This window comes from Monodon monoceros, unplaced genomic scaffold (genome assembly GCF_005190385.1).
Source record: "Monodon monoceros isolate NGI ecotype Baffin Bay Population unplaced genomic scaffold, NGI_Narwhal_1 Super_Scaffold_5, whole genome shotgun sequence".
NCBI classification, from domain to species: Eukaryota; Metazoa; Chordata; class Mammalia; order Artiodactyla; family Monodontidae; genus Monodon; species Monodon monoceros.
The window spans coordinates 64,547,129-64,570,937 of NW_021703782.1; the positions used below are offsets into that span (position 1 = coordinate 64,547,129).

The 23,809-nt window shown below is 37.7% G+C and overlaps 1 protein-coding gene across 2 annotated transcripts in view; it reads left to right on the forward strand.

The window, feature by feature from the left end:
* MAMDC2 (MAM domain containing 2) overlaps positions 1-23,809 on the forward strand; it is a 165,852-nt gene that overhangs the window by 136,257 nt on the left and 5,786 nt on the right. For both annotated transcript variants that reach the window (XR_003790805.1, XM_029202966.1), the window contains exon 12: positions 22,948-23,207. Coding sequence is in view for 1 of the 2 variants with exons in the window: in XM_029202966.1 (XP_029058799.1) it covers positions 22,948-23,207 (260 nt within the window). In the remaining variant the exon portion in view is untranslated. The remainder of the gene's footprint in view (positions 1-22,947; positions 23,208-23,809) is intronic.

The window sequence follows — 23,809 nt, forward strand, 5'->3', positions numbered from 1 at the left end:
CAGTTGGCATGGGCCCAAGACAAGGCATCTATCAGGTGCATCTGAGTGAAACTGTTTAAAGACTGTGTAGAATTAGTTGTAGTAATAGTGACTAGAATAAGAGACCAGTGAGACAGAAAATCTGTAGTAGTGAACAGAAGCATCTCATATGGGCACATCTAGGAAAGTGGTGGGAGATGACAGTGGACAGTCAGATGAGAACCAGATCACCAAGAGCCTCATCTACATGCTAAGGAATTTGCATATTCACTCTTTGTAGAAAAAGCATTCATTGAAAGGCTTTAAATGGACCATTTTAGTGGTCCTAAAGCAAAATGATGAAGATTTACTTGATAGTTTTCCCAATAGACATCATAGTAGGCACCACTTTCTTAGCCATCCTGCTTAGGGGCTTTACATCTAACACTATCCTCAACATCTAAGTCATCACAAAGGTCTGGGAAAATGAGAAGCAGTTCCGTCTCAGAAAAGGCTTGAAACCCTTTTCTAGTGGCTCTCTCATAAAGATGAGTGTAGACAGAGGCAAAGTGGGGATGAGAGGCAGGACTCACAGTTCTCTTGATTCCGCCTTTATCTCAGGTGATACGTAAGGTGAGGTCTTGGGCATTTATATTCAGATCAGCTTGAAAAGAAACAGGCCAATACCATGAATAAATGACTTTTGTTGAATGTTGTACAATATGAAAGAGTATCAGCTTCATAAATCAGAGGCCAGGTGTCAAAAGCATTATAAGAAAAAGGATTATCACATCTAACTCCTTTATTAGGATTAGAATTGGTTCTATATCAGGTAGCTTTTAGTGTATAGCAAACACCCCAAAGCTTAGTGGCTTAAGATAATAACCACTTATTTCACTCACTATTCTGCAAGGTGGCAATTTGATCTGGGCTGAGCTGGGCAGTTCAGTTCTTTGTTGGGCTCATTCATGCATCTGAAGCCATCTGCCAAGTTAGTGAGGAGCTGGCTAGTTTAGGGGGGCCTCAACTGGGATAACTTGTTCTGCTAGGTCAGATTCAAAGAGTGATGGGAGGAGCTACTGGATATACGGAAGGAATAGTTATGGCTATTTTTGCAAACAATCTACCATAGACTATATCAACCTTCAAAATGGTCCCTCCTGAACGGGTTATTATTGTGGAATCTTGTAAAGTCACTTGCATTGATGGTAGAAGTGCTAAATTTAGCAAGTAAAAGTACGTGACACCCAGTTAAATGTGAATTTCAGATAAACAATGAATAACATTTAGTAGAAGTATATCCAGATTTTGGACATAGTTTTGAGTGCAAGTCATGGAAACAGAGAACATTAAAACCAGAAAGCACCTTAGAAAACACATGGCCCGGAGGTTGCAAATTCAGATGCAGTCATGTGTTAGGAAACCATGTCTTTAGCAGGAGGGCTGTTACGTAACAGAGTGCGGTGGGGACTGTGGTTTGCTGATGTATGTGCATCATCTAAAGGTACTCAAAATCAAGTTTTAAAATTATTGTGATACCTAGATAAGTATCTGCAACCAAGTTTAGCTCAGATGCTCCCAGGTTTTACCTCCTAACTGAGGTTATTTGATTCAACAAACTGACATAGTTAAAGGGGGGTCTAGGACTGGAACCAGACGATCATGACACCCAGTTCTGCACTCTTTTCCTACACTTAGATGCTTTTCCTTTAGCCTTACTTTGACAACTACTCAGTATTAGTTTAGAACCTGGGTTGTAATCCAGGACCCCTAAATACGCAGCCAGGGATCTCCTAGATACTGCTAGAAAAGTACATTGCTCTTCATTTTTTTAAAGTAAAATACTTACTGAAGTATAACATGTACATAGAAAAGTGCTGCAAATTTCCCTCTAAATGCAGTTTTAGCTGTAACCCACATGTTTTAATAAGTTGTGTTTTCTCTCTCATTCAAAGTATTTTCTCATTTCCATTTTGCTTTCTTCTTTTATGCATAGGTTATTTATAAGTGTATTGCTTAATTTCTAAATATTTGGGAATTTTCTAGTTACTGTTTTTAACTTGTTTCTAGATAATCCGACTATGCTCAGAGAACATACCCTTAATGATTTCAATCCTTTGCAATTTGTTGAAATGCCAAAAAAAGAGTCAATTAGGTAAATGTTCTATGTGTGTTAGAAAATAATGTATATTTTGTTGTTGTATGAAGTGGTCTGTATATGTTGACTGAATCAAGCTTGTAATCCTGTTCCTATTTTCTATATGTTTACTGATTTTTATCTGTTCAGTTGAGAGGTGTATTAGTTTCCTATTATGATTGTGAATTTATTTCTTCTTTCAGTTCTATCAAGAATTCTTGCTTGTATATATTTTGAACCTATGTTATTAGGCATATAGAAACTGTATTTTTTAAACCCCAAAAGATATGACTGGTTTGGTTGCTTCTATATTTATTCACATATTTCTCCATTGCATTAGTATTCATTCCTTCCTGCATTTCCATGTTTCTCTCTTGAATTTTTTTTTTTTTTTTAGGAAATATTTCTCTTCTGCCAGAAGTATTTTCTTCTGCATCTAGTGTTTTGTTTGGGTTTGGGGTTGTGTGTGCGTGTGTGTGTGTGTGTGTGTGTGTAAGTCCACTGCTAATGAATTCTCTCAGTTTTTGTTTGTCTGAGAATGTCTTTATTTTTCCTTTACATTTGAAGGATGTTTTTGCTGAGAATAGAATTCTAAGTTGACAATCATTTTTTTAATCAGACCTTTAAAGATGTCGTTCAGTTGTCTTCTGGCTTCCATCATTTCTATTGAGTCAGTTTTCAGTCATATAGTTGTTCCTTTGAAAGGGTACTTTTATTCTCTGGATGCTTTTAATATTTTCTCCTCATGTTTTGTTTCCAGCATTTTAAAATGATTTGCATGTGTGTAGTCTTCTTTGTAGTTATTCTGTTTGGGGTTCATTAAACTTCCTTAATCTTTAGGTTGAGTTTTCAAGAATGCTTGACCTTTATCTTGTCAAATATTGCTTCTGCCCCACTTTATCTCCTCTCTTCCTGAGATTCCAATTACATGTACATTAAAAGATCTCACCATGTATTATATATCCTTTATGCTCTTTTACAAAGATTTTCTTTCTTTTTGTTCTCCGTTCTTCAGTTTGGATATTTTCTATTGACCTATTTTTTTTTTAGTTTGCAAGTCTTTTTTGCTATGTCCAGTATGCTGTTAAATTCAATGATTGATTACTTAATTTTAGTAATTCTATTTTTCAGTTACAAAATTTCCATTTTTTTTACTATTAGCTTTATTAAGATAGAATACACACACTATACAATTCACTCTTTTAAAGTATACAATTCTGTGGTGCTTAGCATATTCACAAAGTTGTGCAATCACCACTATCTAATTCCAGAACATCATTATCACCTCAGAAAGGAACCTTGTATACATTAGCACTCACTCCCATTCCCTCCCCAACTCTTGCCACCCCCATCCCTAGATAATTACTAATCTACTTTCTGTCCCTATGTATTTGCCTATTCTGGATCTTTAATATAAATGCAATTATACAACATGTAGTTTTTGATTGGCTCCTTTCACTTAGCATAATGTCTTCAGGGTTCATCCTAGTAGCATGAATCAGCACTTTGGTTTTATTGTGATTATATTCCAATGCATGGAAATACCACATTTTGTTTATCCATTATTTAGCTGATGAACATTTTGTTTATTTCTACTTTTTGGCTATTATGAATAATGATGCTACGGTATCTGCGTACAGGATTTTGTGTGAATATAAGTTTTCATTTATTTTGGTTGTGTTGGGTCATATGGTAACTTTATATTTAAACATTGAGGAATTGCCAGACTATTTTGCAAAGTGACTGCACAATTTTACATTTCCACAAGCAGTGTGTGAAGGTTTCTCCTTCACACATATTTCTCCATATACTTATCATACTTGTTGGTTTCTGGTTTTGATTATACCCATCTTAATGGATATGAGGTGGTATCTCATTGTTTAATGTCTGTTTTGTCAAATATTACTATAGCCACTCCATTTCTATTTTAGGTACTGTGAGTGACATATCTTTTTCCAACCTTTCACTTTCAACTTATTTGTGTCTTTTTTTTTTTTTTTTTTTTTGTGGTACACGGGCCTCTCACTGTTGTGGCCTCTCCCGTTGTGGAGCACAGGCTCTGGACGCACAGGCTCAGCGGCCACGGCTCACGAGCCCAGCTGCTCCGCGGCATGTGGGATCCTCCCGGACCAGGGCATGAACCTGTGTCCCCTGCATCGGCAGGCGGACTCTCAACCACTGCGCCACCAGGGAAGCCCCTTATTTGTATCTTTGAATCTAATGTGTGTCTCTTGAAGATAGCATATAAGTGAATCTTTTGAAATCCATTTTACCCGTCTCTACTTTTTGATTAGAGTGTTTAGTACATTTACATTTAATGTGATTACTAATGAGTAATTTATGTCTGCCTTTTTTCTATTTGTTTTCTGTATTGTATGTATTACAGGGGGTTTTTTGTTCCTTTATTCCTCTATTACTGCCTTCTTTTGTGTTTAATAGATATTTTCTAAGATAACATTTTAATCTCCTTATTGTTTGTTTTACTATATATTTTAAAAGTTATTTTCTTAGTATTGCCCTAAAGATTAACATTAACATCTTAAGACAATCTAGTTTATATTTAATATTGACTTAATTTTTTCATGGTATACAAAACCTCCTCCTTCCTTTGTACTATGATTGTCATGTACATGATATCTTTTACATTATAAGCCCATAGACATGATTTTTAAGTTATTGCCTTATGCAGTTGTCTTTTAAATCAGATATTTTAAAAAGAGAAACAAAAATACATTTATTCTGTCTTTTATATATACCTATATAGTTACCTTTATCAGTGCTCTTTCTTTCTTCATGTGGATTGAGTTATTGTCTAGTGTCCTTTCATTTTAGCTTGAAGGATTCCCTTTAGTAGCTAGTGATGAATTCAGTATTTGTCTGGGAATGTCTTAAATTCTCCTTTGCTTTTAAAGGATACTTCTTCTTGATATAGAATTCTTGGTTTTCTTTCAACACTTTTGAATTATGTCATCTCACTGCTTTCTGGTCTCATGTTTTCTGAGGAGGAGTCAGATGTTAATCTTATTGAGGATCACTTGTACATGATGAGTTACTTGAGTCACTTTTCTCTTGCTTTCAAAGTTTTCTTTGTCTTTGTCTTTCAGCAGTTAACTGTGATTTTTCTAGGTGTATGTCTCCTTGAGTTTATCCACTTAAAGTTGTTTGACCTTCTTGGGTGTGTAGATTAATATTTTTCATCAGGTTTGGAATATTTTTGGCCAGTATATTTTTAAAATGTTCTTTTTGCCCCTTCCTCTCTTTCCTTCCTTCTGAGACTCCCATTGTGCATATGGTAATACACTTGATGCTGTCCCACCAACCTCTGAAGCTCTGTTCATTTTTCTTCATTCCTTTTCCTTTGTTCATCAGATTGGATAATCTCAGTTTACCTGTCTTTGAGTTTACTGCTTCTTTCATCTGCTAGTTCCAGTCTGTTGTTGAGCCTCTCTTGTGAATGTTTCATTTCAGTTATTGTGCTTTTCAAACCCATAATTCCTAGTTGGTTTTTTGTAAATTCTCTTTTTAATGATACTCTCTATTTGGTGAGACATCACTCCCATACTTCCTTTTAATTCTTCAGGCAGAGTTTCTTTTAATTCCTTGCACATATGTATAATAGCTGACTTAAAGTCTTTGTCTAGTAAATTCAATTATAGGCTTCCTTAGAGACAGTTTCTATTGACAGCTTTTTATCTTGTGTATGAGCCACAGTTTCCTGTTCCTTTGTGTGTCTCATAATTTTTGTTAAAAACTGGTTATTTTTAATACTACAATGTGACAGCTTCCCCTCCTCCCAACATTTTGTTGTTGTTGTTGTTATTGCTGTTGTTCCTGCTACTTGTTTGTTTAGTGACTTTCCTGAACTAATTATATAGAGTCTGTATTCTTTGTTGTGTGTGGCCACTGAAAAATATGCTCAGCTTAACCATCAGCTAACGACTGAAGAGAGATTTTTCTTAAATGACTTGAACCAATACATCTCCCAGGCCTTGCAAAGGTGCTCTGTGTTTGTATTGGGGCATGGTTTCAATGCTCAAGTAGACAATTTACATCTCTGCTAGCCTTCACTTTTTTCTTGTTCAGAGACTCAAAGTCAGCCAGGTTAGGACCTTCTCAGTTCTCTCCTGGGTATGTGTATATCTCTGCACATGTGCATCATTTTCTAGATTGACAAGAATATTTTGGAGTTTTGCAAAGCCCCCCACAGACATATCATTCCCTAATTTTTTCCTGAAAATTTTTTGGTCAGCCTTTTGTTAGCTTCCATTATTAATAGCACCTTAGGCAATTGCAATGTTAAACAATTGTTTGATTGTTCTTGGCAAATGCCCATGAGATAAGGCTGTTCATACAGAATAAGGTTTACCTCAGTCAGGTTAAATAAAGACAAGGTGTGGGAATGAAACTTGCCAAGCAGGTCAAGTAATGACAGTTTTCTGTATGTATGTATGTATGTGTGAATATTTATCTATATAGTATATAGATATATAGATATGGCACTGGAATGCTGTTCAGGAATAAAAAAGAATGAAATCTTGCCATTTGCAACAACATGGGTGGACCTTGATTGCATTTTGCAAAGTGAAATAAGTTAGAGAAAGAGAGACAAATGCCATATGTGCTCACTTATATGTGGAATCTAAAAACAAAACAAAACACCAAATCCATAGATATATAGATAGATTGATGTTTGCCAGAGGTAGGGTGTGGAGAGTGGGTGAAATGGGTGAAGTGGTCAAAAGGTATCAACTTTCAGCTATAAAATAAAGTCATGGGTATGTAATGTACAGTATGGTGACTATAGTTAGTAACACTGTATTGCATGTTTGAAAGTTGTTAAGAGAATAGGTCTTAAAAGTCCTCATCACAAAACACACATACACAATTTGTAACTGTGTGTGGTGATGGATGTTAACTAGACTTGCTGGAGTGATCATTTTTAAATATATACAAATATCGGATCATTATGTTGTACACCTGAAACTGATATAATGTTTATTGACAATTGTATCTCAATTTTAAAAAAAGGAAAAAAAGAATTTGGGTAGTCTTAGTCTTGGGAAGGCAGAGGAGAGGAAGGGTATTGCTTTGCTAAATGTGGATAACTTTCAATGTTTTGCCTTATCTTTTCAATCTATCCTCTGTTGTTGAGGCCAGTAAGGAAATGTAAAACCTCAAAATGAAATTTTAAACAGCGTTTCCAATGGAGTAAAAAAGACTTTGTTGCATAGTCACGACTTAGCTCGCCATTTCCTTGGAGGGAGGACTACTGGCTGTTCTATTCCTGAAGAGGAGAGAGTGGAAGGTACACAGCAGAGTCCAGAAGAAATTCCATCCTGGCAGATGAGAGACTCCCTCTTGTGAGAGCACCGGAATCACAACCAACTGCTGAACAATCATTGTCAGGGAGACACTGGAACTCACCAAAAAAGATACCCCACATCCAAAGACAAAGGAGAAGCAGCAATGAGATGGTAGGAGGGGTGCAATCACAATGAAATCAAATCCCATAACCACTGGGGGGAGTGATTCACAAACTGGAGAATACTTATACCACAGAAGTCCACCCACTGGAGTGAAGGTTCTGAGCCCCACTGTCAGGCATCCCAACCTGGGGGACCAGCAACGGGAGGAGGAATTCCTAGAGAATCAGACTTTGAAGGCTAGAGGGATTTGATTGCAGGAATTTGGCAGGACTGGGAAAAACAGAGACTCCACTCTTGGAGGGCATGCACAAAGTAGTGTTCGCATCAGGACCCAAGGGAGGGAGCAGTGAACCCATAGGAGACTGAACCACACCTACCTGCTAGTGTTAGAGGGCCTCCTGCAGAGGTGGGAGGCAGCTGTGGCTCACCACGGGGACAACGACACTGGCAGCAGAAGTTCTGGGAAGTACTCCTTGGCAGGAGCCCTCCCAGAGTCTGCCATTAGCCCCACCAAAGAGCCGGGTAGGCTCCAGTGCTGGGTTGCCTCAGGCCAAACAACCAACAGGAAGGGAACCCAGCCCCACCCATCATCAGACAAGCGGATTAAAGTTTTACTGAGCTCTGCCCACTGGAGCAACACCCAGCTCTACCCACCACCAGTCCCTTCCATCAGGAAGCTTGCACAAGCCTCTTAGATAGCCTCATCCACCAGAGGGCAGAAAGCAGAAGCAAGAAGAACTACACTTCTGCAGCCTGTGGAACAAAAACCACATTCACAGAAAGATAGACAAAATGAAAAGGCAGAGGACTATGCACGAGATGAAGGAACAAGATAAAATCCCAGAAAAACAACTAAATGAAGTGGAGATTGGCAACCTTCCAGAAAAAGAATTCAGAATAATGATAGTGAAGATGATCCAGGACCTCAGAAAAAGAATGGAGGCAAGATCGAGAAGATGCAAGAAATGTTTAACAAAGACCTAGAAGAATTAAAGAACAAAAAATACAGAGATGAACAGTACAATAACTGAAATGAAAAAAACACTAGAAGGAATCAGTAGCAGAATAATTGAGGCAGAAGAATGGATAAGTGACCTGGAAGACAGAATGATGGAATTCACTGCCACTGAACAGAATAAAGAAAAAAGAATGAAAAGAAGTGAAGACAGCCTAAGAGACCTCTGGAACAACATTAAATGCAACAACATTTGCATTATAGGGATCCCAGAAGGAGGAGAGAGAAAGGACCCGAGAAAATATTTGAAGAGATTATAATCGAAAACTTCCCTAACATGGAAAGGAAATAGCCACCAAGTCCAAGAAGCACAGAGAGTCCCAGGCAGTATAAACCCAAGGAGAAACACACTGAGACACATAGTAAGCAAATTGACAAAAATTAAAGACAAAGAAAAATTATTGAAAGCAACAAGGGAAAAATGACAAATAACATACACAGGAACTCCCGTAAGGTTAACAGCTGATTTCTTAGCAGAAACTCTACAAGCCAGAAGAGAGTGGGACGATATATTTAAAGTGATGAAAGGGAAGAACCTACAACCAAGATTACTCTACCTGGCAAGAATCTCATTCAGATTCAAGGGAGAAATCAAAAGCTTTACAGACAAGCAAAAGCTAAGAAAATTCAGCACCACCAAACCAGCTCTACAACAAATACTAACAGAACTTCTCTAAGTAGGAAACACAAGAGGAAAAAAAGGACCTACAAAAAGAAACACATAACAATTAAGAAAATGGTAATAGGAAAATACATATCGATAATTACCTTAAATGTGGATGGATTAAATGCTCCAACCAAAAGACACAGGCTTGCTGAATGGATACAAAGATGAGACCCATATATATGCTGTCTACAGGAGACCCACTTCAGACCTAGGGACACATACAGACTGAAAGTGAGGGGATGGAAAAAAATATTCCATGCAAATGAAAATCAAAAGAAAGCTGAAGTAGCAAGACGCATATCAGACAAAATAGACTTTAAAATAAAGAATGTTACCAGAGACAAGGAAGGATACTACATAATGATCAAGGGATCAATCCAAGAATAAAGATATAACAATTTATAAATATGTATGCTCTCAACATAGGAACAACTCAATAAATAAGGCGAATGCTAACAGCTATGAAAGAGGAAATTGACAGTAACACAATAATAGGAACTTTAACACCTCACTTACACCAAGGGGCAGATCATCCAGACAGAAAATTAATAAGGAAACACAAGCTTTAAATGACACAAAAGACCAGATATAGATAATTGATATTTATAGGACATTCCATCCGAAAACAGCAGATTACACTTTCTTCTCAAGTGCACATGGAACATTCTCCAGGATAGATCATATCTTGGGTCACAAATCAAGCCTTGATAAATTTAAAAAAATTGAAATCATATCAAGCATCTTTTCCAACCACAACGCTATGAGATTAGAAATCAATTACAGGGGAAAAAAACGTAAAAAACACAAAGATATGGAGGCTAAACAATACGTTACTAAATAACCAAGAGATCACTGAAGAAATCAAAGAGGAAATCAAAAAGTACGTAGAAACAAATGACAATGAAAACATGATGATCCAAAACCTATGGGATGCAGCAAAAGCAGTTCTAAGAGGGAAGTTTATAGCAATACAATCCTACCTCAAGAAACAAGAAAAATCTCAAATAAACAATCTAACCTTACACCTAAAAGAACTACAGAAAGAAGTACAAACAAAACCCAAAGTTAGTAGAAGGAAAGAAATCAGAAACATCAGAGCAGAAATAAATGAAATAGAAACAAAGAAAACAATAGCAAAGATCAATAAAACTAAAAGCTGGTTCTTTGAGAAGATAAACAAAATTGATAAACCTTAGCCAGACTCATCAAGAAAAAGAGGGAGAGGACTTAAATCAATAAAATTAGAAATGAAAAAGGAGAAGTTAAAATGGACACTGCAGAAATACAAAGCATCGTGAGAGATTACTACAGGCAACTCTATGCCAATAAAATGGACAACCTGGAAGAAATGGACAAATTCTTAGAAAGGTATAAGGAAGAAATACCTTTTCCAAGGTATCTGGAAGACTGAACCAGGAAGAAATAGAAAATAGGAACAGACCAATCACAAGTAATGAAATTGAAACTGTGATTAAAAATCTTCCAACAAACAAAAGTCCAGGACCAGATGGCTTCACAGGTGAATTCTATCAAACATTTAGAGAAGAGCTAACACCCACCCTTCTCAAACCCTTCCAAAAAATTGTAGAGGAAGGAACACTCCCAAACTCTTTCTACGAGGCCACCATCACCCTGATACCAAAACCAGATAGAGATACAAGGAAAATTACAGACTAATATCACTGATGAATATAGGTGCAAAAATCCTCAACAAAATACTAGCAAACAGAATCCAACAACACATTAAAGGGATCATACCACCATCATCAAGTGGGATTTATCCCAGGGATGCAAGGATTCTTCAATATACGCAAATCAATCAATGTGATACACCATATTAACAAATTAAGTAATAAAACCATATGATCATCTCAATAGATGCAGAAAAAGATTTTGACAATATTCAACACTGATTTATGATAAAAACTCTCCAGAAAGTGGGCATCAAGGGAAACTACCTCAACTTAATAAAGGCCATATACAACAAGCCCAAAGCAAACATCATTCTCAATGGTGAAAAACTGAAAGCGTTTCCTCTAAGATCAGGAACAAGAAAAGGATGTCCACTCTCGCCACTCTTATTCAACATAGTTTTGGAAGTCCTAGCCATGGCAATCGAGAAGAAAAAGAAATAAAAGGAATCCAAATTGGAAAAGAAGAAGTAAAACTGTCACTGTTTGCAGATGACATGATACTATACATAGAGAATCCTAAAGATGCCACCAGAAAACTACTAGAGCTGATCAATGAATTTGGTAAAGTTGCAGGATACAAATTTAATGCACAGAAATCTCTCTCATTCCTATACAGTAACAACGAAAGATCAGAAAGAGAAATTAAGGAAACAATCCCATTCACCATTGCAACAAAAAGAATAAAATACCTAGGAATAAACCTACCTAAGGAGGTAAAAGACCTATACTCAGAAAACTATAAGACACTGATGAAAGAAATCAAAGAAGACACAAACAGATGGAGAGGTATACCATGTTTTTGGATTGGAAGAATCAATATTGTGAAAATGACTACACTACCCAAAGCATTTTTTGGACTACAGATTCAGTGCAATCTCTATCAAATTACCAGTGGCATTTTTTACATAACTAGAACAAAAAATCTTAAAATTTGTATGGAGACAAAAAAGACCCTGAATAGCCAAAGCAGTCTTGTGGGAAAAAAATGGAGCCGGAGGAATCAGACTCCCTGACTTCAGTTTATACTACAAAGCTACAGTAATCAAGACAATATGGTACTGGCACAAAAACAGAAATATAGATCAATAGAACAGGATAGAAAGCCCAGAGATAAACCCACACACCTATGGTCAACTAATCTATGACAAAGGAGGCAAGGATATACAATGGAGAAAAGACAGTCTCTTCAATAAGTGGTGCTGGGAAAATTGGACAGCTACATATAAAAGAATGAAATTAGAATACTCCCTAATACCATACACAAAAATGAACTCCAAATGGATTAAAGACCTAAATGTAAGATCAGACACTATAAAACTCTTAGAGGAAAACCTAGGAAGACTTTGACATAAACCACAGCAAGATATCTTTTGACCCACCTCCTAGAGTAATGGATAAACAAACAAAAATAAACAAATGGGACCTAATGAAACTTAAAAGCTTTTGTACAGCAAAGAAAACTATAAACAAAATGGAAAGACAACCCTCAGAATGGGAGAAAATATTTGCAAATGAATCAACAGACAAAGGATTAATCTCCCAAATATATAAACAGTTCATGCAGCTCAATATTAAAAAAACAAACAACCCAATCCAAAAATGGGCAGAAGACCTAAATAGACATCTCTCCAAAGAAGACATACAGATGGCCAAGAGGCACATGAAAGACTGCTCAACATCACTAATTATTAGATAAATGCAAATCAAAACTCCAATGAGGTATCACCTCACACTGGTCAGAATGGCCATCATCAGAAAATCTACAAACAATAAATGCTGGAGAGGGTGTGGAGAAAAGGGAACCCTCTTGCACTGTTGGTGGGAATGTAAATCGATACAGCCACTATGGAGAACAGTATGGAGGTTCCTTAGAAAACTACAAATAGAATTACCATATGATCCAGCAATCCCACCAGTGGGCATATACCCAGAGAAAACCATAATTCAAAAAGACACATGCACCCCAATGTTCATTGCAGCACTATTTACAATAGCCAGGTCATGGAAGCAACTAAATTCCCATCAACAGATGAATGGATAAAGAAGATGTGGTACGTATATACAATGGAATATTACTCAACCATAAAAAGGGACAAAACTGGGTCATTTGTAGAGACGTGGATGAACCTAGAGACTGTCATGCAGAGTGAAGTAAGTCAGAAAGAGAAAAGCAAATATTGTATATTAACACATGTATGTGGAACCTGAAAAAATGGTACAGATTAACTGGTTTTCAGGGCAGAAATAGAGACACAGATGTAGAGAACAAACGTATGGACACCAAGGGGAGAAAGTGGCAGGGGGGTGGGGATGAATTGGGAGATTGGGATTGACATGTATACACTAAAATGTATAAAGTAGATAACTAATAAGAACGTGCTGTATAAGAAATAAATAAATAAAATAATTTGGCACATGCCTCAAGGGAAGATTGCTCACTCTGCTGTGTGTATCATTTCTCACAAAACTTGATCCTCAAGCCCCAGCTGCTTTTGCAGCCCTGAACTCCAGTTTTTATCATCCCACAGTGAGAACTGTTGGTTTCTCTGCCTCTTAGCTGCCCTCTGCTTAACTTCTAAACTGAATAGGCAAATGCCCCAGTGGGGAAAGCAGCTTGAAGAATGTTGAGTTCACTTCACTGACCTTCCCTTGTCTCAGGGATCTTGGCCCCTCAAGTTCTTGCTGCTTGGGAAGCTCTCTGACAACTTCAAAACAGATGTTTTCTAAAAAAAATTTATCCATTTTTAAAATAATTTTTCTCAGCAAAAGTGTAGGTCAGCTACAAGTTACTCAACATATCCACAAGGGGATGTCCCTGGTATTTCATTTTTTAGCATCATATATTTAAGAGCGTGATTGTTATACTCAAAATTTGAAGGCATTTGCTGTTTTCTTCTGCACTACAAACCAACCCATCATAATGTTTTTGAATGAGCTCTATGTGTCTCTGGCCTCTTTCAACTGTATTCTTTTGTTGATATTTCCTGGCTGTTCTACCCAAGGTCTTGCTGTATCTGATATTATGTTATTGCACGATGTTCTGTCTTTGGCAAGGAGTAGTAGAAGCAGAATATTAAAATTTACATTTATACTGCCTTTGGCTATGAACTGTCTGAGAGACTATTCTACTTTTTTCCCTTTATAACTCTCAATCTTGAGTAATCAATATTGGGGACAACTATCATAGTAAAAATAATACTGCAAATGCCTTTTAAATTTAATTATGGTAGAAACCACTTAACAATTACCTCCTATTTTTTATTTTTTCATTTTATTTTATTTATTTTTGGCTGCGTTGGGTCTTCGTTGCCGCATGCAGGCTTTCTCTAATTGCAGTGAGCGGGGGCTACTCTTCATTGCGCTGTGCAGGCTTCTCACTGCGGTGGCTTCTCTTGTTGCGGAGCATGGGCTCTATCTAGGTGCGTGGGCTTCAGTAGTTGCAGCATGCAAGCTCAGTAGTTGTGGCTTGTGGGCTCTGGAGCACAGGCTCAGTAGTTGTGGCGCACGGGCTTAGTTGCTCCGCGGCATGTGGGATCTTCCCGGACCAGGTCTCGAACCCATGTCCCCTGCATTGGCAGGCGGATTCTTAACCACTGCGCCACCAGGGAAGTCCACCTCCTATTTTTTTAAAGAAGTGACTTACATAGTAAATGTACTTACTGTTGCTTAGATGAATGTCACTAGAATTTCTCTTCAACAGGGATATGGTCTGAAGTAATAAGAAAATGTAATTGGCTTAGTAACAGTTCATAGATTTATAGGATGCTGGAGGTAGACAAGATCTTATAGATCAGTTAAGACAACATACACATTTTAAATATTAAAGCACTGAAACTCATTCAAAGTAATTTTAATTATTGTCTGCTTGGATCCTGGGAGAGCAATAGCAAACCTGCCTGTGATTAGATGTACAATTTAAACAATAATGAAATTACATCCAAACAGGTCTTCTATTGCCTGCATTGTTGAGTTTTTGTTATATTTACCTTTAGTCCTAACAATCTTTTATATGTCTCTTTTTTCAAATACAGGCAGTAAAATAATGGCAGGGTACAAAATTGGCTGAATTTCTTATTCTATACTTTAATAAAGTGACAGGCTCAAATGCTGGACCAGCAACAGTATCTTTCTCTCTGATGACTGGAGGGTATTTGTTAGGTGTTAGTGACAGCAGCACCTTTTTTGAATGCAATGCATTCTGGGACTTTCAGAAGATATACCTGTACTCATATACTGCATTCTGCCTTTTTACTTCCCATCCTTAAAGCCTGTCAATTTACACTTGGAAGAACATATACAAGAGAAAATAGAAAGAGGAGAGGCATACAAAGCTATTTTACAGACAACTACATTAGATGGTCAGTAAGTATAGGTTCATTAAATAAAAAAAGGAAGTTCAGAAAGGCTACGATATAGTTTATTGTGTCTATCAGAATCAATACATCATCCTACATAGCAATTCCAAGGGAGCCTTAGTTCCTGACTCACTAACTGCTGATGCAGTTTCCAGTTCTAGGGCGTAGCATGGTGTATGTGGTCTAGTGGAAAGACCAATGGGTACACAGTGAGCTGACTCTTCCACTTGCTACCTGCATAACCTGGAAACTGGTCACATAACTTCTCTGAGCCTCAGTTTCCTCATGTGTAAAATAAATATAACAGTGGATGCCCTGCTAATCTCTTAGGGCTGCTGTGATGATTAACTGAGGTTATATTTCTGAAAGGCTTGATACTATATAAGCTCCACTGAAGTGAACGGTATTACTATTTTTATAGTGAGTGACTAGTTTACAAAATCTGATGCTCATCTCTGGGATACTTTCTTGGACTTGGTGTTTTGTGTCACTTGTGCTTTTATAAATAGAAAATCATGGACTATGCTTACAAATAAAATGACTTAGTAGAAACCAGAAGGTTTGGTAGACCTTAAACCAATGTTTTCCAGAGTACCACTGGGTAATTTAAGGGGTAAGTGGATGAATATTTTTGATAGTAATATTTATGTAAAAGAAAAACATACAATCAGTACAGCAAAACCATTATTTCACAGATTTATAGCTTGTTTTCTGTTTTCATGCTAACATGCAGTTTCCTATTTGAATAAATGGATTTAAGTAGCAAAACTGGAATCTATTTAAAGAAAAATATTAAATGAATAACAGTGCAGGTAGTATGTGGATAAGTAAATATATATATCATGATGGTAGTATTTGTGTGACTAAAGTTGGGGAAACATTTTCAATGTTTAAGTCAGTCATCTCATAGAATATGTCATTCTACTAGAACAACAACAAAGACAAAAAAAATTCTAGCTCCACCATTCGGTTCCTTATTTAATAAAATAATAAAGGCACTTGTGACAGATAAATCTTGACTTGCATTGAGCTAGGATGGACTCTGGTGGATTTGTCTATCCATTTCTTGTCACCATCTACTTGAGTAGCTCTCTCCTGGCAGAATCAGAAAGTTCCCTGACACTAATGCTATTTCTTTACAAGATAATGAAGACAAGTCTTAACAAAGTTCCAAGGGTTTTATTGGCTATTGAAATTTTATTAACATTTATATGATGCCATGCTGTCAGAATTCTTTTTTTTTTTTTTTTTTTTGCATTACGCGGGCCTCTCACTGTTGTGGCCTCTCGCATTGCGGAGCACAGGCTCCGGACGTGCAGGCTCAGCGGCCATGGCTCACGGGCCCAGCCGCTCTGCGGCATGTGGGATCTTCCCGGACCGGGGCATGAACCCATGTCCCCTGCATCGGCAGGCGGACTCCCAACCACTGTGTCACCAGGGAAGCCCCAGAATTCTTTTCAAACAATTGTTTTAGTTGCCCTGGAGTTTACATGGATTTTTGTGGCCAAAAGATAGTAGAATAAATAAAGCAACAGAGAGCTATCCAGTTTAGTGAGAAAATGCCTTCAACTGTAACATTTCCTAGCTCACTGAGTCCACCAGTGAATGATTAAAAGTCATCCAGTCCTCCCTCTCTTCTCCCTACCACCAAATCCTAGAAAAGTAGCTATTCATCATTTTAACAATTTCCAAAGAAAGAGACACCATCAGTTTCTTTTGTGGTACTGTTCAGTGTTTCAATACATCTTCTGTACTTCTGACAATTAAATTCTCTTCCGACACGCTACTTACTAAACGTAGGAGTCTTATGCACTTCTAAGAACATCCCCTTCTTGTGTGGCAGAAATATCAATGATACATTAAAATACCAAATAATAACATTTATTTATAAAAGTGTGCTGTCAGACGAAAGAAATTCAAAATTATATATTTAATGTGTTGGTTATATAGCTGAAATTTAATAGCAGTCTCATTCAAGTCCTTGTCTTTTAAGAATTTTGGTACTAATATCCAGACATGTAATGATGCTACCCAACCAGGCTGTAACTGTTGGGGCAATTAGCTCCAGATTATTAAAATCTCCAATCTCCCTCAATGTTTTCATAACTTATCACACTAGTTTCTAATATTGTCAGACCCTGCTTACACAAGAGAAGGCTTCTACGACAGGCTTTTAAAAAAAATAGTGGTAAAATATACATAACATAAAATTGACCATTTTAGGCATTTTTACGTACGTAATTCAGTGGCATTAAATACATACACCTTGTGGGGTAACCATCAGCACCATCCATCTCCAGAAATGTTTTTCATTTTCCCAAGCTGAAACTCTGTACCCAATAAATAATAACTCCTCACTTATGACAGAGCTTTAAAAATCATTTAAAAGATATAGCAAAGAACAATTTTAGAGAGACGCATTTAGCAGTTGTTCTTCCCAAAGCATTGGTATCTTTTTTCCCTGATTGTTAAGAATCCTCTTTCAGCTTAATGAAGCAGCTAGCTATTCATTCCACACAGCCCCCCACTCCTTCCTGGCCCTGGTGAGAGGAGGCTGCTAGACTAGAGGAACAGCTGCTTCACTGCTCCAAATTACAAATATGGTGTGTGTCTCAACACATCACAGCTGCTGAGCAAAGAACAGATGGGACCCTCATCTCCCAGTAGACCCATTGGAACCCCCATCTTGAATGTTAAACAGTGATCCACAGAGAGAAAGTGATTTGTTTTCTCTAGTTAATAACCCCTTCTGCAGACTGGAATCCTTCATATGCAGGAACACGTAAGCCAGTCTGAGGTTTCAGCACTGGGGCTCCTGGCTCCAATCCATAGCTTTTGTTTGCTGAGACACACAGCATTTGGAGTTGGAATGTGGCAAAGCTTGTCAACACACAGGGCTTTTCTCTGCTTTCCAAACACATGTGAGGCAGACTGGCTCTCTGTGAAGCTGTGATCTTTTCTGGCGAAAGGAAGTGTCACATGCAAGTCAAGAAGCAAAACATATTTGGAATCAAGAGGAATAATTGGTCTGGGCATCAAAGGGACAAATTCTGATCAGTTGACAAATATGTTACAATTATTTTTAGGTACAGATGTTGATCTAGATTAGTCTAAATCAGTATTGCCTTATGGAATATGCATATGTGCTTAAAATAGAAACCGTTTAAAAAAAAAACAACAAAAAAACCTGAAGGATTTTTGGAACGGTCAGCATTACTCAAGAAAAGCAGACTGGTGCCAGTGCCCCAGAGAGGCACAGTTATACTGACACTCCCCTGGATGTTACCCCTCTCTTCCAAAAGCAGCACAATTACACATGTCAAACACCTTAGGAGCTTTCATTTCATCTTTCATGGTGCTAAACACTACAATCTCTGGAACTGGAAGCCTTAGGTAATGGCTTCAGTCAGATACCCAAGACCCAGAGACGCATGAGCTGAAAGCATTACCACAGTAATGCTTCATCCAGTTGAGGCTAAATGATTAGTGCACAGTACTCACGAAAGAAAAAATTCAGTTAGATACTCCTGGAGGTGATTAGAGGTTTACCTCTCTTCCAGGACCTCAGACTATTTTGGCCAGGACTCACGTCGTTATCACTGGGATGCACCATCATCACTAGACGGAAGATACTTCTTGGGTCATCTCTCACTTATGATGGATCTGTTGCTTCCTTTCCACTCTGAAAAGACTTCATGTTTTAGACCCAAAATAGTCTCTACCTTCCAGTTTCCCAGTGACAGCATCTTTCAGAGGAGCCCTCCCCGCCCCACAATTGAGTGTTTCATCTTTAGCCAAGGTCCTTTTCTTAGGATTCAAGTAGGCTTTTGAGTGCCCCAAATCCAGGCACCAAAGTTATTTTTCTTTGACTTTCTTCTTATTTACCTAAGAATTATTTCTGGAGGAAATATTTTTTAATTTAAACATGCATTAAAGTAGGGTTTCAGTTCACTGTGCTATACTAACTTATGTATAGGATAGTATGGAATACCTTTGTGCATAGTAGGTGAGAAACCGTGGTCATTTCACGCTTTGACTTTATTTTCCATGGAATTAAATTAAATACACCCTTCTGTAAGGATTTTGTGTATCTGTATTTGTTTATATCTAGTCTTGCTTAAGTTAGGAAATATTAGAGAAAAGAACAACAAAATTTCCTCTCATTGCTAAAGGTGTAAAAACCCCAGTGCTTCTTGTGTAGCAATTTTATTGCCAGTGAAAGAATGAAGATAATGAAGTTAAGAATGTGTGTTTGGTTAAAAAATACATCAGATGGTGTGGAACTAGCTTGAGAACACTTGCTTTGATATGACTTTAATTTTATCAAAACTTGGACTTGTTCCAGCTTTGCCTTGGAGCATCCTATTCAAGTACATGTCTCATTGCCAAGATCCTCATGCAACTGGAGGGACCTTGGTAGAGCCATGTGCTTTGGAAATGGTCAAACTGGTCTGTGGCTTAGAGCTGTGGAAAAAATTCATTTGTTCATTCAACAAATATTTATTGAGCATCTACTACATTCCAGGCACTGTTCTAGGACCTGGAGGCATAGTGAAGTAAACAAGGAACTATCTTTGCCTTTGTGTGTTCCAGAGGAAGGAGACAAACATAAAAAATAGGAAAATCATACAGTATATTAAGAGGCAATTAAATGGTGTGGAAAATAATAAATTAGGGTATAGAGAAAGAGGGGTGCCAGAGGAAGGGAATTGCTATTTGAAATGGTGTAGTCAGAATAGGCCTAATAGAAAAGGTAATATCTGAGCAGAGTTAGAGGTGAGAGAGTGAGACCTGAGATTATATGAGAGAAAAGCCATTCTAAGCAGAGTTTAGCACACACAAAGGCCCTGAGGTGGTAGTATACCTACTGTATTCCAGGAACAGTAGAGAACTCAGTGTGACCACACAACCCAGAGTGAGTGAGGAGAAAGGTGGTAGAATCAGAGAGCTAAGAGAATGAGCAGGAGATCGTATGGGGCCGTAAACATTTTCAGGCATTCAGCTCTCACTCTGAGTGAAATGCTGAGCCAATGGAAGGGTTTGAACAGAGGAATGGTAAAATCTAACTTTTCTTTTAGAGGGTTTACTGTGGATGCTATGTTGAGATTAGATTGCAGAGAACAAGGGTAAAAGCAAGCAGACTAGTTGGGAAGTGTTGTATTAATCCACCTGAGAAATGATACTGGCTCAGACCAGGGGGTAGCAATGGAGGTGGTGAGGAGAAAAATGACTGGATTCTGGACATATTTTGAAGGTAGAACCAACAGGAATTCCTGACCGTCTGGACGTGAAGAGTGAGAGGAGGCGAAGAGTGGCATATGATGGCCAGGTTTGGGGCCTGGTCAACTAGAAAGGTTAGGATAGGCTTTAGGGCAAGGCTGTTAGGAGCCTCGTTTTGAACATGTTCAGTTTGAGATGTCTACTTGACAATATGTGGAGATGTCTACTAGGCACTTTAAATAAACAAGTCTGGATTTCAGAAAAGAGGTTGGAAATTTAAATTTGAGATATGACAACACAGAGCATTTAAAGCCATGAAACAAGATGAGATCACCAAAGGAGTGAGTGAGAATAGAGAAGTTCAAAAACTGGGCCTTGGAGCATTCCAGGGTCAAGAAGTCAGAGAAGAAAGGGTGAACTAGCAAAGGAGTAAGCAGTGAGGTGGGGGAAAACCGGGAGAGGTCAGCTTCCCACAGACCAAGATAAGAAAGTCCTTCTAGGAGGCAGGAGTGATCTACTCTGTCCAATGCTACTGATGACAAGAATGACCAGGACTGAAAATTGACGACTGGTTTTAGTAATGAGGATGTCATTGGCGAGCACACCAGAAACATGACAATATTTTCCCAATATTTTAGAGCAGGTCATGGGGATGACTGGTTGACAAAGCCCACACCCCATGACTCTGATCACCCAGTTTTTCAGGGTGATAACTTTACTGAGTGAAACGCTGGGGGAAGGGGTTGCACAGTGCTCACTATTTGATAAGACCAAATTGGGTAGGACTCTTTCTCCCACCCTTTTAACAGCGTGTAGGATTCTCGGGTCTTTACGGAAATGAGGGAAAGGAAGAGGAGGAGTGCCTTGAAGGAGCGTAGGTGGAGCTTCTGATCAGTTTTGGTTGGGGTATCTCACGCACTGCCTTTTGGGAAATGAATGGACCTCATTGATTAAACTTCAAACTATAAAGATGCTCTAGAAGCCATTTCATTTGTGTGCATTATTTGGGATCTCTTTTTTTCCCTCAATGCAGCCATTAACTTCTGTGTGAAATAATAGATAACACTATGTAAAAATTATTTTTACGTTGTGTATGTAAAAAAATCAATATTGGCAAAGAAGACAATGAAATCACATACAAAACCCTGTGCATATCTTTTCAGGTAGAAGAGATATAAAGTTTTCATCAAATGAGCAAAGATTAAGAGCTACTTATGTAGAGTGCAAGGCTTTTTAAAAAATGAGCCACAGGTGCACAGAATTATATTATGGCTGTATTATTCTAGAAATTACTATTAATATATTGCCTGTTTCAGTAGCTTCATGGTAATTATTTAATACCAACCAGCTCAATTTTGTGGGGAGGGCTGATCTGTAGTTATGTCCCATTTCTGTGGTGTAAATACTTCCATCATGGCCCATTTCAAACTACCAATGTGAAGCCATTTGGACCTACCAACAGAAATCACACAATTGATTGTTGGGAGCCAGTGGAAACAGGCTCCAACACACCACTGCCTTATTTACATGTGAACTAATTCTGCTTCTGCCTGAAACCAGTAAATTAGAAAGCAAACTAAAGTTAGGAAAGGAAAATGGAAATGTAAAGTGTTATATAATTAACATGTATACGATGTACAGTATATAGTATAAGATATATAATATATAAAATGTCATATATAATTATATTAAATATTATATAATTATATTTTCAAGAAGTGTCACAGAAAACCTCAGGAAAGAGGGCAGGACAGGAAACTCATATTTGAATATGTATTACATGTGAGCATATGTCACACACATTATTTAATTCTCACACCTCTGTAGCACAGGTTTATTAATCCTTATTTTTAAATTGAAAATAGGTTCAGAGAGGATAATCCATTAGACCACAGTCACACAGACAACAAATGTTAGAGCCAAGACTTGAACCCAGATCTACCCGACTATTCCCCTAAACCAGTGTATAGAAGCTCAGAGTATTGTCCACGAATTAGTAGGATAAATTCTGATATGTTAATTGCCACCTCAGTGGCACAATACTAGTATATTTATTACCTCCTGTATATTAAACTGAATTATAAATTATTACATGAAAACACTTATTTTGATGGTCTAAATTTTGTAGCATATTTATCCTCCTTGGATTATACATATTCTCCAAAATTATAAATCCTTTATCAGTACTGTAGTCAAGTCATCCATTGACTCTGATTTGTTTCCAAGAACACTACTCAAAAGACAAAGAAGAGGGGAGGGATAACTTAGGAGTATGGGATTAAGAGATACAAACTGCTATACACAAAATAGATAAGCAACAAGGATTTACTGTACAACACAGGGAACAATATTTAATATCTTGTAATAACCTATAATGGAAAATAATCTGGAAAAATATACATGTATATATAAGAGAAAGAAGCAAATATAATTAGTATCCTTTTTAACAATACCTGACGTTGCATTGCTGTCAAGGCTACTACATGTACATCGAGGCTTCCCACATGGTGTACGGACAAAAAGCACGACTCTTGTCCAGGCCTCTACGAGGAGTCACTGGAAAACACTGCTTCACCTTTTTCTACCACATGTATGGAGCAGGGACTGGCCTCCTGAATGTTTATTTGAAAAAGGAAGGTGGCAGTGAAGAGTTCCTCTTATGGAGAAGAAGAGGTGAGCAGAGCATCTCCTGGCTACGAGTGCTGATTGAATACACCTGTGAGAGGCGACACCAGGTAAGCCAAAAGAGATAAGAATCAAGTGATGGGAAATGTTCCTTTAACCTTCTGATGCTCTTTCTTTTTCTTGCTACCATCAAGAATGTTTTGTTCTTTTTCAGGGTCATAGATAAAGGCAGTACGTGTTTAAGAGTAAAACTAATTAGTCTATATTGACTGAACCTAAGCAGTGAATGGGAAATCAGGCAGAAAGAGAAAGCTTTGGGTATTTATGCATAAAGTGATTTTTGCAACTCAGTGATGAAAGTGTATCTATTTTTGTCTTGGTGCATTCTGAGTGTCAAGTATATTCTGTGTATCCTGCAAACCTCCAAAACAGAGTCTCTCTTTCTTCTAAACATGGTGTTACCTAATTAGTTGTTGCAGCTGCATCTTTCACTCATCATTAGCCACACACAAGGGCTTTTGTTGTAAGCTTCTATTTAACAGAGTATGTGGTCCAGAGTAAATTTTTAAGCCTCTGTCCGCACTGATGCAGAAGAAACTAGTCTTGATCCTATGTCCTGGGTCTCCCCTTGGGTCTTCTCACGGGCGGTAGAAGACCTCCATCCTACAGGATCCCAATTATAAGGGAATCTGGACAGCAATAAGAAAGAGCC